At 50.3% G+C, this 15606-nt stretch overlaps 1 protein-coding gene across 1 annotated transcript; it reads right to left on the bottom strand.

Moving 5' to 3' along the window:
- Nucleotides 1–13340: 13340 nt before the first annotated feature.
- LOC107117565 (membrane-associated phosphatidylinositol transfer protein 1-like) lies at nt 13341–15096 on the bottom strand. Its single transcript, XM_015419707.1, has 3 exons — nt 14928–15096; nt 14642–14770; nt 13341–14473 (listed from the first exon to the last, which is right to left on the bottom strand). Exons 1-3 carry the CDS (start codon nt 15087–15089, stop codon nt 14219–14221), a joined length of 546 nt encoding a protein of 181 aa, XP_015275193.1. The 5' UTR covers nt 15090–15096; the 3' UTR covers nt 13341–14218.
- Between the last annotated feature and the right edge of the window lie 510 nt (nt 15097–15606).

The raw sequence follows: 15606 nt of genomic DNA, 5'->3' as shown, positions 1-15606 counted from the left end.
CTCCTGTGTCCCGTGTCCAGCCATCACCGGGAGAACGGATGGCCCAGGGCCCCTCCCAACACCACCCCACCCGACCCAACAGCCAGGCTTACCCCGAGGGAGGAGCGGGGACAGGCGGGGGCAAGGAAGAGCCCCGGAGGTCCGGAGAGCGCAGCAAGGCGACAGAAAAGTCGAGGGGGAGATGCGGATCGGGAGGCGGCGAGGCCCAAGCGTCCGGAGAGGCCGCGGCCAGCACGGGGCGGGCAGCGGTCGGAAAACGGCCTCACAACGTGCGATGGCTGACCAGAGCAACGCCAAGGCCAGAGGTGGAGAGACGGCCAGGAGAGGACCTTCCCTTTACAGCGAGCCGGCGCCAGACAGGAGGCAGGGCAGGGAACCGCGGGGGTCATACCAGGAGCAGAGGAAGGTTCTCCCCCCCACTTCCCTTCTCCCCCCTTCTCTCTCTCTCCCCCTCCCCCACCCGTCCGCATCGCCCCCCCGTCCGCATCACCAACCCACCCGCCCTGCAGGACACACAGGGGCAGCTTTCTCCCTCCCCCCTTCCTTCCTTCACCAACCCCCTCACCCACCCACCCTACCTACCTCTCTAGGCTGCCCGTTGTATCCCTCCTCAACGGACTTTGCTCCCTAGTAAACTTTATAAAGATGAGTTCAGATGCCGAATGGCAATAGCAAGTATGATTGGATTAGGTGTGATATGCAGAGGGGTGGAGATATCAGCATTGGTGTGATATACAGAAGCATGGAGATATCAGCATCGGTAATGAGACCCTGATGCTGGGAAAGATTGAAGGTCAAAGAAGACGGGGACGGCAAAGGATGAGATGGTTAGACAGTGTCACAGATGCAATGAACATGAAGTTGAGCAAACTTCAGAGGACGGCGGAAGACCGGAAGACCTGGCGTGATCTGGTCCATGGGGTCGCGAAGAGTCGGACTCAACTGTGCGACTGAACAACAACAAACAACAAATGAGACAGGAAACCTAGGTATCAATTTGGTACAGGAGGATGCAAAGAATAATAAGAAGAGAAGAGATTGGATTTATACCCTGCCCTTCACTACCCAAAGGTGTCTCAGAGCGGCTTACAAACGTCTTTCCCTTCCCTACAACAGACACCCTGTGAGGTAGGTGGGGCTGAGATAGCTCTTGACAGAAACTGCTCTTCTTTTTCCAAGAACAGCTGTGCCAGAACTATGGCTTGCCCAAGGTCATCCAGCCAGGTGCAAGTGGAGGAGTGGGGAATCAAACCCGGTTCTCCCACATTAGAGTCCACACACTTAACCACTACACCAAACTGGCTCTCACAGGAGGCAAGTAAGAGAAGCATCTTCGTCAAGTAATTCTGACAGGGCTTAGTGGCTGAAGGGGGAGTGGGCGGGGTAGAGGAGCAGACCCAGCACCCGGCCAATGGTACATGAGTACTCTTGAATGGCAGCTGAAGGGCCAATGGGTGAGGGAGCGCATTGCACAGCCAATGGGAGAGCTGCAAAATGCCACCACCAAAATACAATTATATATAAGGAGAGAAGAGATAGGTGGAGGGGTTAGTTGCCAGGAAGGGCTAATTATGGTCAAGATGGATAAGTAACTGAGTTATAAGCAGGGCTCTTTTCGGAGCAGGAACTCCTTTGCATATTAGGGAACATACCCCTAATGTAGCCAATCCTCCAAGAGCTTACAGAGCTCTTCTTACAGGGGCTACTGTAAGCTCTTGGAGGACTGGCTAATTAGGGGTGTGTCACCTAATATGCAAAGGAGTTCCTGCTACAAAAAGAGCCCAGTATAGATAAGGTTGGATTAAAGCGGTATGAATAGCAGCGAATTAGCATACAGATAATAAGAGTTAACAAATAAATGTGAGAACTAAGTTAGAGTCCAGTGGCACCTTTAAGATCAACAAAGTTTAATTCTGGGTATAAAAGAGAACTGAGTGACTTAGCATGTGTCATGAGATACGAACACAATATCTCTATTAAGACATGGGTGTTCCATTGTCCTGAGTGTTGTAATAACTTGTAGTTCAGCCATCTCCCATTCCTGTCTGTTTCTAAAATTCCCTTGCAATAAAACTGAGGTTGCCCACTGAGTGCACGTTTCTCAGTTTTGCGATTCTTGATGTCAGATTTGTGTCCATTTATCCTTTGGCATAGGGCTTGACCTGTTTGCCCTATGTAGAGAACTGAAGGACATCGTTGGCATTTAGTGGCATATACAGTGTTAGAAAATGAGCAAGTGAATGTGCCTGAGATGGTGTAGTTGATGTTGTTAAGTCCAGTGATTGTGTTGCCTGGGTGCATGTGGCAGCAAAGTTGGCATCTGGGTTTATGGCAAGCTCAGGTACCAGTGTCCATGTTCAAATTAGATGATGCATTATTGTGGGTGCAAGAAAAGGTCTTCTTTGACCATCTGAATGACTACTATGTTGGAAATCATGAGACCTGCACTGGCGAAGGCACAGGCGTTTGGAGCTACAGGGAGGAAGGGGACTAAGGGGAGTATAAGTGAGGAAGCTGACTGGATCTAATCCATTCTCTTGTTGTAATAGTAAGTACTGCTTTATTTGAATACTTATTATTGTCTTTACATGCCACATTCAGGGATTAAAATCCCATTTAAGAAATTCTTGACAAGCGTTTCAGATTTCCATTGTAATTTCTTTGAGGAACCTTTTCTAGTTCTGAACATACAAGATGTGGAAGGACAAGCCAACCAAGTGGAGGGGGAGCAGGAGAGGGTGTGCTGGCCCCACTGTTGCCTTTCTGCTTCTGCGCAAATATGGGTAGAGTGCCAAGACTCCTTCCCAGTGACTGGGAGCACTGCTTGCCAAGCCACACCTGTGTGCTCAATTGCAAGGGAGCGAGAGGCCAGCACTAGCACTCAGTCCTCTTCCCCCATATTCATTTGGTTTCTCCCAACATATGTCCTATGCTACAGGGCTTCTGTTGCTAAGGGTCAGCTAAATAAGACAGAGATCATAGACCTCCATTCGTCTTTAACAGCTAAGATACAACTTTGTGGGGCCATGCTGAGAAAGGAATTTCACCTCCATATGGTTTCACTAACTGACACACACATCCCCTCCACAAGCTCTCTTATTAGCCCTTTAAAGAAAACAGGATAGATGCTCCTCTTTTTCCTTTACAGGTCTAACAACATTACAGCAGAGGCATTTTTAATTATTTTATTTATTTATCTAGGTATTTCTAGACTGCTTTCCTCCTGAGGGAGCCAAAGCAACCTACAGAAGTTTCCAAACTGAATTAAACAATATAATTCAAACAACAAAAACAAATGTCTCCTCCAGGCTGCAAGCCACCAGCTCAGAGCCAAGGAGGTACAAGAGTCCCTTCAGCTCATGCTTGTACCGGCAGGCAAGAGGGAGACAAAAACACAGGCTGAGATGTACAGCTGAAGATATTAGCAAAGATATAAGCTCCATCTGTGTTGGATGAAAGGCTTGATTTTGGCCAAATTTTGGGCCTTGCACAGCTGTAATTTAGCTTTTAAAAGTGAGTGAAAATCCGTGATATCTGTTTCATCTATGTTGACTCTAAGGTTCCAGTCAGACGGGCAATTTGATCCAGTGTGGCACCTATTCTGATTGATCCAGGTTTTTTTGTAACAGAGAGTTTTGATCAGACTGACCCCATTAGCCCTCCTTACAGTGCATTCACCCTGTCCTTGATCGGCCAGATGCAGCAGCCAGGGAATGGGGCAGCGGGCAGCTTTTTAAAATCATCAGTCTTCCAAGCATGCACATAAACACTGATCGGAATTAGCACTTCAATGACAGCTAAAAACATGTCTGCATGCACCCTTTGGTTGGGAACATGCTTGACATGTAAGCAACAATTCAGGCACTGAGAAAAGGAATGGGGTAGAAGGGTCTGAAATGGAGTTTTGTGGGGTTTTCCAAGAAAAAAGAAGAGTACAGATCAAGAAGAGACAGCACAGAAGTAAACACTGTGTTGCTGACACAGCCACAGGCTGGAAATGGATCTAGTGATCCAGCACCACCACTACCACCACATTCATCACAGGAGCAAACAAGGAAGGATTTGTAAAACCTGGAGAATTACTCAGTCCAGCTCCAGCTTCCCCTCCCAGCTAGGAAAACTTCAGTTTTCAGGGGGGAAAGGCCTCTTAAACACAGCCTTGGCTGTGGGTTCACAGAGCATCTCATGATACACATGGTTCTCCCATCTAATGCTCCCAGCAACATCAAGACAGCTCTTGCCGGCCCCCCCCCCCCCCCCCCACAATACAGGAATGCATGGAGTCAAGCGGGGAGGGGGAATAGAGAAGACATCATCTTAATTTCTGTGCACCAGCCTGCTACGAAAGGCAGAAAAGCACAAAGCTGGCAATTTATTAATCCAGGCTGAGTTTCATGAAGTTTAACAGCTGAATGTTTTTGCATGAACGTCAGAAATCCCTGGGACCCTCCTCTGAACTGCCCTGAGGCACCAGTAAGTGTTCTGTGGAAGAGTGATGGAAACAGAGTCCAGTCACAGTGAAGAACCAGCACAGTGGTCTGTAACTCTCTACATACACTGCTACATGCTCTGTAGCTCAAAGGACAAATGATACACAGCTCAGTCTCTTGTGGACGAACACACTGAAAGGCCTGCATCCAGCCCCCCAAATAACAGCTGTTGTATCTGTAATGTATTGAAATGATTACATGAATCACCTCATAGGACTCCCATGTTAAGCTTCGAGCCAGACCAGGGCTCCTCTGAGCGAACTTCCTATTGGTCGCTTCGTAACAGCGACCAATCAGAACGATACCATTCCCTAGGAGGGAAAGACTCCCATTGGTCTTTATTCTAGCAATCTCATTGGTTGTTATTTGTAAATAGGCGTGGCTACATTAGCCCGGTTATGTTTAAAAGGAGCATAAGCTCCCACTGTTTTCTGTTCTGGTTTCTTACTGAGTTAGTGCTTGCTCGTTACTTCCAATAAAGCTGAATCACTTGCTGAATCACTGTACGAGTCCTTTGTTAGCGCGATCTAACAATTGGCGACGAGGATGGGATGTTAGAGCAGGTAGGCAGCCCTGCGGACATCCACACTTCGGACTCGGAAGAAAGCGGGCAGAGCACAGCAGCCGATCCGGCGGAGGCGCCACCAGCTCCGGTGCCCAAGTCTCCCCCGATGGCTGGAAGCCAGAAGTTCGAGTGCTTCGAACCCTCCTCAGAAGACTGGGACTCCTACCTGTCCAGGTTCGAGTTCCATCTGGAGACCCACGACATCACCGATGAGGCGAAGAAACGAGCATGCCTCCTGAGTTCCTGCGGGAAGGGGACCTTCGACATAGCCAGGTCGTTGGTGGCCCCAACTGATATAAAGACTGTCACCTACGCTGACATCACGGAGAAGCTTAAGGCTCACTATTCTCCACAACCGTCGGAGATCGCCTGCCGGCACGCTTTTTACAAGCGGAACCAGGCCGGAGGCGAGACCATCGCAGATTTCGTGGCGGCCCTTCGCAAAGCCGCACGGCCATGTAATTTCCACAACGTGGAGGAAGCCCTCAGAGACCGTCTCGTCTGCGGTCTCAAAGATGAAAGGCTGCAACAGAGGCTGTTCGCCCGCACCACCCTGACCTGGGCAGTGGCCTACGAAGAGGCCGTGGCCGCGGAAGCAGCGGAGAAGTCCACGAAGGAGGTCCGCCAGCGGGTGGCAGAGCCCAGTATACACGCTCAACGAGACAGCGAGGGCGAAGACGCGGATGATGACGTCAACGCGGTTCGAGGCAAGCGGACCCCAGCGAAGACTACCAACGTCAAGCCTTGCTCCGGTTGTGGCGGGAAGCACCAGCGCGGCTCCTGTTGGGCTCGTGATGTCGACTGCAGAGCGTGTGGGCGGCGTGGTCATCTGGCCAGAGTCTGCAGATCAGCGAAGAAGGATCCCTCAACTAACAACCGGTCAGCGCAGAGGGGCACTCCAGTCAGCACCCAAGGCAAGACCCGTTCCTCAGCATCGGAAGCAAGCTGCCAGTTGACGGCGACCTTGTCGAGCGCATCGGCCGTAAATCGCACCAGCAGCCAGGGCAAGATCACCGTGACTCCACTCCTCGACGGCCGACCCTGTACAATGGAGGTGGACTCAGGATCGTCCGTGACGGTGATTTCTGCCGCGTCCTGGCGCCAGTTGTTCCCGAACCGAAGCCGGCGGCGGCTCCAGCCTGCGGGAACCAGAGTGTCCGACTTCCAGGGCAACCGAATTCCCTTGGCCGGACGGGACTCTGTTACTGTTGAGTATAAGGGGAAATGTGTTAAACTGTCATTCCTGATTGCAGAGGGAGACCGGGTTAACCTGCTAGGGTTAGATTGGTTTGAGCCATTGGGCATCGGTATTTCTGGGATTAACAGGATGTCTGAAAATAAATGGGGCATGCTGTACGACCTGTTCCCTGATGTATTTGCCGAAGGGTTGGGAAGGTACAAGGGCCCCCCGGTTGCGTTTGACTTAGATCCGTCAGTCAAACCTATTAGGTTGAAGTATCGGAAAGTACCTGTGTCTCTCAAACATAAGGTGGAAAAAGAGATTGACAAACTAGTTGAGCAAGGGGTTTTAGAGCCAGTACCATACAGCAAATGGGAGACCCCGATCGTAACCCCTGTCAAATCAGATGGGTCCATACGACTATGCGCCGATTACAAATGTACGATTAACAAGGCGCTGCAGCAACATTCGTACCCGGTCCCGGTAATAAGCCACATTTTGGCTTCCCTGGGGGGTGGCAAGATTTTCGCCAAATTTGACCTGGCCCAGGCATACCAGCAGTTGCCTGTCACCCCGGAGGCTGCCGAGGCCCAAACAATTGTAACCCACCAAGGGGCTTTTAAAGTGAACAGGCTGCAATTCGGGGTCAACGTAGCACCTGGGATTTTTCAGGGCCTCATGGAACGTCTACTAAGGGGGGTACCTGGCACAGTGCCCTATTTTGACGACGTGCTGATTGCGGGCGGGTCTGAACAGGAACTACTGGACCGGGTTAAAGAGGTCCTCAGGCGTTTTCAAAATGCCGGCCTCAGAGTTAAGCGCTCAAAATGCACGCTCGGGGTGGAAAGTGTGGACTTCCTGGGGTTTCGCATTGACGCAGAGGGAGTCCACCCCACGGATGAGAAGGTATCTGCAATCCAAAACGCCCCCAGGCCGGTGAGTAAGAAGGAGCTCCAATCCTTTTTAGGACTCCTGAATTTTTATCATGCGTTTTTACCGCATAAGGCATCAGTGGCGGCCCCTTTGCACGCGCTTTTGCACAAGGAGGCAAAATGGAAGTGGGGGCAGGCCGAGGAAAAGGCTTTTGTGGGAGTCAAGGAGCTGCTGACATCTAATGCCGTACTCACGCATTATGATGAACACAAGCTCCTGGTGTTAGCTGCTGACGCTTCACCGTTTGGAGTAGGCGCAGTTTTAAGCCATCTGATGCCTGATGGGAGCGAAGCGCCTATCGCTTTTTATTCTAGATCACTATCTGCGGCAGAGCGGAACTATGCCCAGATAGACAAGGAGGGTCTGGCGTTGGTAGCGGCTGTCAAAAAGTTCCATGATTTTATTTTTGGCAGACGATTTTTGCTGGTCACTGACCACAAGCCGCTACTGGGGATTTTTGCGCCCGATAAGCAATTGCCAAACATCATGTCCCCACGCATGCTTAGATGGGCGATATTTTTGCAGGCTTATGATTTTGACTTAGAGCACCGGCCTGGGAAAGCGATTGGGCATGCGGATGCCCTCAGCCGGTGCCCGGTGCCGGACATTGGCGCAGACCCTGCCCCCGCCTGTGAGGTCTTGGCAATTGAGGAGCTTCCTCGACCCCCGGTATCATCCAGGGACATTGCAGCACACACGGCCAAGGATAGCGTGCTGTCCCGAGTATTAAACTGGGTTTGGAGGGGGTGGCCGGTTGGAAGCGTTGAACCGGAGTTCGGCCCTTACAAAAGCCGTCAAAATGAACTATCCATTTCTAAGGGCTGTGTATTATGGGGGAACAGGGTGGTGGTTCCTGACAAACTCAGGACGAGAGTGTTAGAGTCGCTGCACGAGGGTCACCCCGGTATGGTACACACCAAAGCGTTGGCCAGAGGGTATGTCTGGTGGCCGGGGCTGGACAAAGAGATCGAAGAATGGGTACGAGGGTGTCCCAAATGCCAGCAAGTCAGACCCGATCCCCCACAAGCTACACCCCAAGGCTGGGAGTCATCTGGTAAACCCTGGGCCAGATTGCATATAGATTTTGCTGGCCCTCTCCAAGGGCAAATGTTCCTAATTGTGGTGGACGCTATGTCCAAATGGCTGGAGGTCGTGCATATGAAATCGACCACATCACTTGCTGTGATCCATGCGCTCCGCCGACTTTTTGCCACCCACGGGTTGCCTGACGTCATCGTCAGTGACAACGGGCCTCAATTTGTGTCTGAGGAATTTAGGCTCTTCCTCACGAGTAATGGCATACGCCAAATGACTTCGGCCCCTTTCCATCCGGCATCTAATGGCCAAGCCGAACGGATGGTCAGGACGGCCAAAGAGGCCCTGGGTAAAATGGACGAAGGGGACTGGAGCCAGAGGCTGGGCTCCTTTCTTTTGCTGCAGCACACCACCCCCTGTAGTGCTACAGGCCGTAGTCCGGCCGAATTGTTAATGGGGCGGAGACTCACGACCCGTTTGAACCGAATGCACCCAGACCTCACAGAAGATCAGTCCGAGCGTACCACTGCGCAACCGAAGGTGCGCATGTTTGAAAAAGGGGACAAGGTTTTCGCACGAAATTATGCAAACGGGCACTTATGGCTTCCTGGGGTTATATCCGACTCTGTGGGTACTCGAATGTATGTGGTGCAGTTAGCTGACGGTCGAATATGGCGGCGCCACATAGATCAGTTAAGGAGACGTTGGGCTAGGGGCAGCGCTGACTCTCCGACGGCTGAATCCCCTGATGTCGAGTGGACACCCCCAGAGCAGGCGGTGAGTACCGAAAGGCCCGGTACTGTCCCCGAGTCAGGGCAGAACCCTGTGTGCGGGGCTGAAATCCCAGTCGAGTCTGTGCCTGATCCAGGCTGTAGTGAACCCTACTCTGACCCACAACCTTGTCTGCCCGTGGAGCCTGCACCGCTCCGCAGGTCCCAGCGTTCGCGGCAAATGCCGACTTATCTGAAGGACTATGAGTGTAAATACTGTTGGAATACCTGATGTACAAAGGTTGATTGCATGTATGTAAATAATAAAACAATTGGGATGATGGCTTAACTTAGGGGGGAGGAATTGTAATGTATTGAAATGATTACATGAATCACCTCATAGGACTCCCATGTTAAGCTTCGAGCCAGACCAGGGCTCCTCTGAGCGAACTTCCTATTGGTCGCTTCGTAACAGCGACCAATCAGAACAATACCATTCCCTAGGAGGGAAAGACTCCCATTGGTCTTTATTCTAGCAATCTCATTGGTTGTTATTTGTAAATAGGCGTGGCTACATTAGCCCGGTTATGTTTAAAAGGAGCATAAGCTCCCACTGTTTTCTGTTCTGGTTTCTTACTGAGTTAGTGCTTGTTCGTTACTTCTAAATAAAGCTGAATCACTTGCTGAATCACTCTACGAGTCCTTTGTTAGCGCGATCTAACAGTATCTGTCCCTTAAGACTGCACCAGTTTTAGCTAAGACCAGCTAAAAATACCCAGCTCACTTGGCTCTCTGTCTCCAAATCAAAACTGCAACAGATGCTCCAAGTTCTTTTTCATCTCCTTCCCAGAAGAAGCGAGTCACTTATTCTGGTGGTTTCAATCATAAAATAGTGTTCTGCATTTCTGACCTGTTCTGGATCCAGAAGACGCAGCACATAAGAGATGAAGACTGCAAAGTAGTATATCTGTAATAGCTCAGATTTACTTTGGAGATTGAAACTGCAATAAAACATGTAGTGACCTGTGGTGGGTTGCTGGACATGAAGGGAAAAAGATGTATATGCAGAGGAATAAAAACAAAAATACACCCCAAACAAGGACATGTCAACTCTCAAGTAAGCCCCATTGAGTTGTGTAAAACGCACACAGGATCAGGCTGCAAGTAACCCAAAATTACTCCTTGCAACCAGATTGTTTTCAGGTACTCTGTATTTTTGTACCAATGCAACACCCAGTTCTATAAACCTGGCTGATTCTTTGTGCCTGGTCTTGATATTCCTCAATACATCTCTCCTTATACATAATTCTGTTTTCGCAAGGCAACATTCCATGCACTCCCTCAGCCACTGGCCCGTCAGCCACCACTCAAGAGTACTCGCATGCCATTGGCCAGGTGCTGGGTCTTCTCCTCTTCCCCACCCACACCCCCTTCAGCCACTGTGCCGTCAGATTTACTTGCAAACAAAGACGCTTCTCCTGCTTGCCTCCTGTGTGGGACTTAACTTTTCCCTCATTGGTGTTGGTAGGTGTAACAAAATGACAGTTAGCTGTGTTTGTAACATGGCTGCCATCTGTGGTTGTTTGTTTAAAATGTCCCCCCATAAGGTTTAATTGAACTGTAGTTCCAGAGAGGGGCCTGCAGGGGTATCACTCACTGGGTTGAATGGGGCTTCCTTATCTGCTGGCCTACGGTTCCCAGCTGCCCCAAGGCCAAAAAGTGCAGGAAAAGACTGTCCCAAGGGACAGGGCAGCATCAATATAGACTCCAGCCCATCCAGGGAGGAGGCAGTCAGTCCTACAGGTTAGGAAACGCTCCTGCTGCCTGTGCTGACGAGGCTATCCAGGCCACAAACCACAGATGTGGGGGAACCCTGGGAGGCAGCAGAGATTCAGCCAGTCCACAGTCAGCTGGACTAGGGAATGAATGGAAGTTTCCCTGCTCTCTTGGGCTTGGCCTAAAGCAGAGCCAGAGGCCAGTCCAAGGAGAGATCCTATCCTGAGCCCACAACCTCCACAGGTAGAGAGTACTGTGTGTTGGTTCATATTGTGAGCTTACTCCTACAGTTCTGCCATATTCATTTAGTGTGTGAGCACTCCATAATTCTGTAAATAAATTATTTTATTTGGGCTACTAATCTGTGTTGTGCTCTGACCATAGTCTCCCCGCTCTGCACAATAACAAAGGGAGGGGGTAGCCCAAGGAAGCAAGGAAAGGCCAGACCCTAGGGTTGCCAACTTTCCAAGATTGGGGATTGCGTCTCCAAATAGGGAGATTCGGCCAGAGGGGTCTCACTGTCCCTCTAAAAAGGCAGTGACAATTCAGTGAGTGGTGGCAGTGAATTTAAGGAGATACGCCCACGGGAGCTGAAGAGTGAGGGAGAAATAAACATATGTTGATAATTGACTGGGAAGGAGATAGGGTTGCCAACTCCAGGTGGGAAATTCCTGGAGATTTGAGGAATGGAACCTGAAGAGGGTGAGGTTTGAGGAGGGGTGGGACCTCAAGACAGGTATGATGCCATAGACTCCACCCTCCCAACCAGCCATTTCCACCATCTCCAGGTGAGGGGTGATCACTCAGAATTACAACTGATCTCCAGGAGGGGGGAGGAAATGGAAAGCTGAAATCAGAGGAGCAGATGATGGCAGGTTGATGCTTGGCTGGGAAGGAGATAGGGCTGCCAACTCCAGGTTGAGAAATTACTGGGCATTTGAGGGGTGGAGCCTGGAGGGGGTGAGGTTTGAGGAGGGGTGGGACCTCAGACAGGTACAATGCCATAGACTCCACCCTCCGAATTAGCCAGTTTCTCCTTGGGAACCATTGTTACCAATCTCCAGGTGAGGGCTGGAGATCACTCAGAATTACAACTGATCTCCAGGAGGGAGGGCAGAAGTCAGCTGCAGTCAGAGGGGCAGATAATGGTAGGTTGATGGGTAGCTGGGAAGGGGATGTCGGGTTGCCAACTCCAGACTGGGAAATTCCTGGGAATTTCAAGGGTGGAGCCTGGAGAAGGTGGGGTTTGAGGTCGCCACAGCAAATTGACGCTGAATGCCTAAGGCCTTGGCACTCTCCCAGAGCCTCTTTCTAGAGCTTGTTGTATTTATTTTCACAACGGGCCTTATTTCCTAGTAATTTATAAAGCTCATTCCTCAGTTACCTACCCCTAAATCTTGAATTAGTTACCTGAATTATAAAAAGAGAGATGTTGCCATTGGGTGTAGCATAAAAATATTACAATTTAGAGATGCAGAAAATTTTTTCCCCCTCCCAATAAGACAAATTTATCTCATTATGTTATACCACTCCTCCAATAGACAGGACTCTTTTCTACATCCCCCCCCCAATCCTTAAGGTGGCCTCATGTTCCCCCCTTTGCTCTGCAGATGCTGCAATGCTGCCACTCCTAGCCTTGTGTTGGACCCCAAGCGTCAACCCATGCTTTTCTTGACATTATAAGCTGCCAAGAAGGGCTTGCTTTCTTTTAAAATCTTTGTAAAGCACCTACTTATGTTAAATAATAATGCACAGCTCCGCAAAACAAGACTGGACAACTTTTACTGCCTTCCCTTTCTTGCAGATGGCCTGTGTCCTCAAAAAAATAAAATAAAATTCTGAGTTTGTGCAGTAACAGTTGCTTCCATGAACTCACATGGCCCACAGACCCAAGCCATGATATTCCACCCACCAAGCTGATCACTGAATACTCCACTGAAGCCCTGCCATGGTCAAGTTCTTAGTGGTGTTTCAGCAGAGACAGAAGCACTGCATATCAGCAAGGTTGGGTGTGGATTTTTCTCCCTCACAGCCCTCTTCTGTTCTTTCTGAAATCTGGATCTCAGCCCCCTGGCTACTGACAAATGCTTCTGTTAACGATGGAACATTAGAGCATCCTTGTATTCGCTCTACTCACCTTCCATGTCTGCCCAGAAATGTGATGGTGTAAGTTAGGGTGGAGTTTGCTTTGCTGCTGAGAAAAATGCATCCTTCTGAAAGTGTGTGCAATGCACATGCTAGTGTTGATGGGGTTATGAAATCACAGCCCCCCTGTCCATGACTCTGGTGAGCGCAGATAAAAAAATTATTTTGTTTGGACCACAACCCCCCGCCAGGTTTGAGCCAAACCTCTGAGGCACTGACGCTGTTGCTCCCAGCCAGTAGCAAGGAGAGAAGAGCTGATGGGTGACAGCAAAACAACCTTGGACCACTCAGTCATGGCCATCTCCTGTCCACCTTCCTTCCCACAGACCATCCGGAGGATACCTGTCGGCCACACATTTAAGTGCTGCTTTAGATCTCTTCTGGTAATGTCCAGCCGATGTTATCTAAAAATGGGTATTAGAATGCGAAGACTCATCCATCCCTTCTGAATTGCTGCTCCGAGACACAAACATTCACTAAAAACCATTTTATTTCCTCCCCTTGGTTTTGTAACACATTTAAAGGAAATGTAAAACCCTTGCAAATCCTCCAGACGAAGATTCTACTCCAAACCTCCCAGCAATTCGGACAGAACAAAATAAATATTAAACCCTCAGCTGAGCTGTTTCCACATCTGAAGGGAGTAGAGATTCCTCCTTGGTCCTGAATACCCTGTGCTCTCACATCAGACCCAATACATGCGCAGTGGGGCAGTACCATGCAGACACCCAAAGGCCAGGGCACAGGCAGGACTGGGCTGAGGATTGCATGAGGGGCTGGAGGCAGGGAAAGGGACAAAACCCCTCCAGGTTTTGTTTCCATAACTACCCACCCCATTTAAGCCACAGACAGAAATAGGAAGACCTGGAAAAGACAGGGGGTGAGCAGGTGGGGGCGGGGGTGGTGGTGGTGGACCCACTACTGGCTCACTTGGCATAAGATTGGGAGATTGTGTGTGTGTGTGTGTATACACACTCACACAAACACATATACCAGTGTACACACACACACACACACACAGCCCTCAAAAACCAGAAAAGGGAGAATGCAAACAGTCAATTCACAAACACAGTTTATGTCAAGGTTCCCTGCTCCACTCCCCAGAAGTGAGCTGAGAGATGTTGGCTGAGCTGTGGGTCAAAGGGGACCACAAACAGAACAGCAGGAAGTTGGGCTTGATATGACAGAAGGAACTCTGGGGTTACGTAGACATTTCTCCATGTCCAAATGGCACTGTACACCAGCTCGCAGCCTCTGCTAGGCAGAGTGGTTTCTTTCTTCCTCTTTCTCTGCACCTGGCGTCCTTGGCTCTTTCCCACCGCAGACCCACCCTTGGCACCAGCCGCTGTTGCTCGGACAAGGCGAGGACTTCCCCCACATAGGCTTACTCTTCACTATCCAGCTTGAGGCTGACACTACGTGTCTTGGCCCGGGGCTGGGCACTCCCCGACCCCTCTCGTTCTACCTGGCTCTGCCCCCGCGAGCGCAACAGCTGGCTCTGCTTGCGCAGGAAGTCGACAGGAGCAGGGCAGCCGTAACTGCCTTTGCCCAGGGTGGGCCTTGTTGTTCCCTTTGGCGAGTGGGCGAGGGAGGCTGCTTCCAGCTGAGCAAGGTGTGCAACGTAGCCGTCTGACAGGAACTGCAGGAAGAGAGATTAGGAGCAGCTGAAGATTGCTCTGGCCTTTTAAGCTTGCTCTCGTCCACCCCTTGATGAGCCACCCCATGATCAACACCACAGCAGACCCCTCAGCCCACCAAGACATGACTGAGCCTGAGAGGGTGTTGCCCAGTAGAGATGACTCTGTACCTGGCACTGGCTTTGCAGTTTTTTCACAGCTCTGCCCACAATGTAGATTTGAGACGGAGGGAGCCCTAAGGAGCTGTAGACAGAGATATCCTTGGTGGATCCGTAACCAGCCACAATGTTGACTTCTGCCTGTGATAGAAGGATGGAAATGCCGGTGATGTTTCCTCCCTGGCTCCCCTTTTCCCTGCCCTGCTGTTTCAGCTTCTCCCACGTTCACCACTCCCAACTGTGCTCGAATCCACCCCAGACAAGCCATGTGGATGGCTGCAAGGGAACGACCACATGCCTCCTGCTGCAGGCCCTGCAGGAAGGCAGCCTTCTGGCGCAGGGGATCGTGGGTGAGGCCATCACAGAAAGAGACGATGCCGTGGGGGAAGTTGTGCTGGGTGAGCCAGGCCACCACGCGATGCTTCTGCATGTCCGGACGTCCAGTCACATAGATGATCATGAAACCAGAGTCCTGCCAGTGCCTACCAGAAGAAGGAAGAGATGATTTATGGACCTGGACTCGCTCATTCATAGGTGCATGACTGCAGCTAGACCACTGGGCTGGGAAAGATGTGGACAAAGGGAGGTAAATCTGGAACATCAGCGGATATTGATTTTTCTTACTCATCAAATCGAAATAAAACCGTGAGAACTGCCTTGCCAGATCAGAACATAAGGGGCCATCTTGGCCAGCACTCTATGCCCAGCCAGGTATGCACAGGTGCTTCTGGGAAGCTCACAAGGAAGGCACGAAAGGCAGCACCCAACTCTTGTGCCCAGCATTTTACTCAGTGAGCACATCACTTCAGAACATGGAGGTTCTATTTAGTTAATGGGATTTACGGTCACTGATAGATGTACCCTGATAAATTTGGCTAATCCTATTAAAAACCCAAGTTATTGGCCACCAGCACATATTATGATATTAAGTTAATAGTGTGTGTTGTATGAAGAAGTGTTTCTTTTGTAATGGATGG

The sequence above is a fragment of the Gekko japonicus genome, unplaced genomic scaffold (assembly GCF_001447785.1).
Source record: "Gekko japonicus isolate JY-2015 unplaced genomic scaffold, Gekko_japonicus_V1.1 scaffold1660, whole genome shotgun sequence".
In the NCBI taxonomy this organism is placed as follows: Eukaryota; Metazoa; Chordata; class Lepidosauria; order Squamata; family Gekkonidae; genus Gekko; species Gekko japonicus.
This window is presented reverse-complemented; position numbering and strand designations above follow the sequence as displayed.

Bases quoted from the DNA above. Each gene is read 5' to 3' on its own strand.
- LOC107117565 (XM_015419707.1), bottom strand. From the start codon at position 15,089: ATGATCATCTATGTGACTGGACGTCCGGACATGCAGAAGCATCGCGTG. The intron at 14,771-14,927 runs GCATGTGGTCGT...CTTCTATCACAG, and splicing joins TGCAGGGCCTGCAGCAGGAG to GCAGAAGTCAACATTGTGGC. The intron at 14,474-14,641 runs GTACAGAGTCAT...CTCTTCCTGCAG, and splicing joins AACTGCAAAGCCAGTGCCAG to TTCCTGTCAGACGGCTACGT.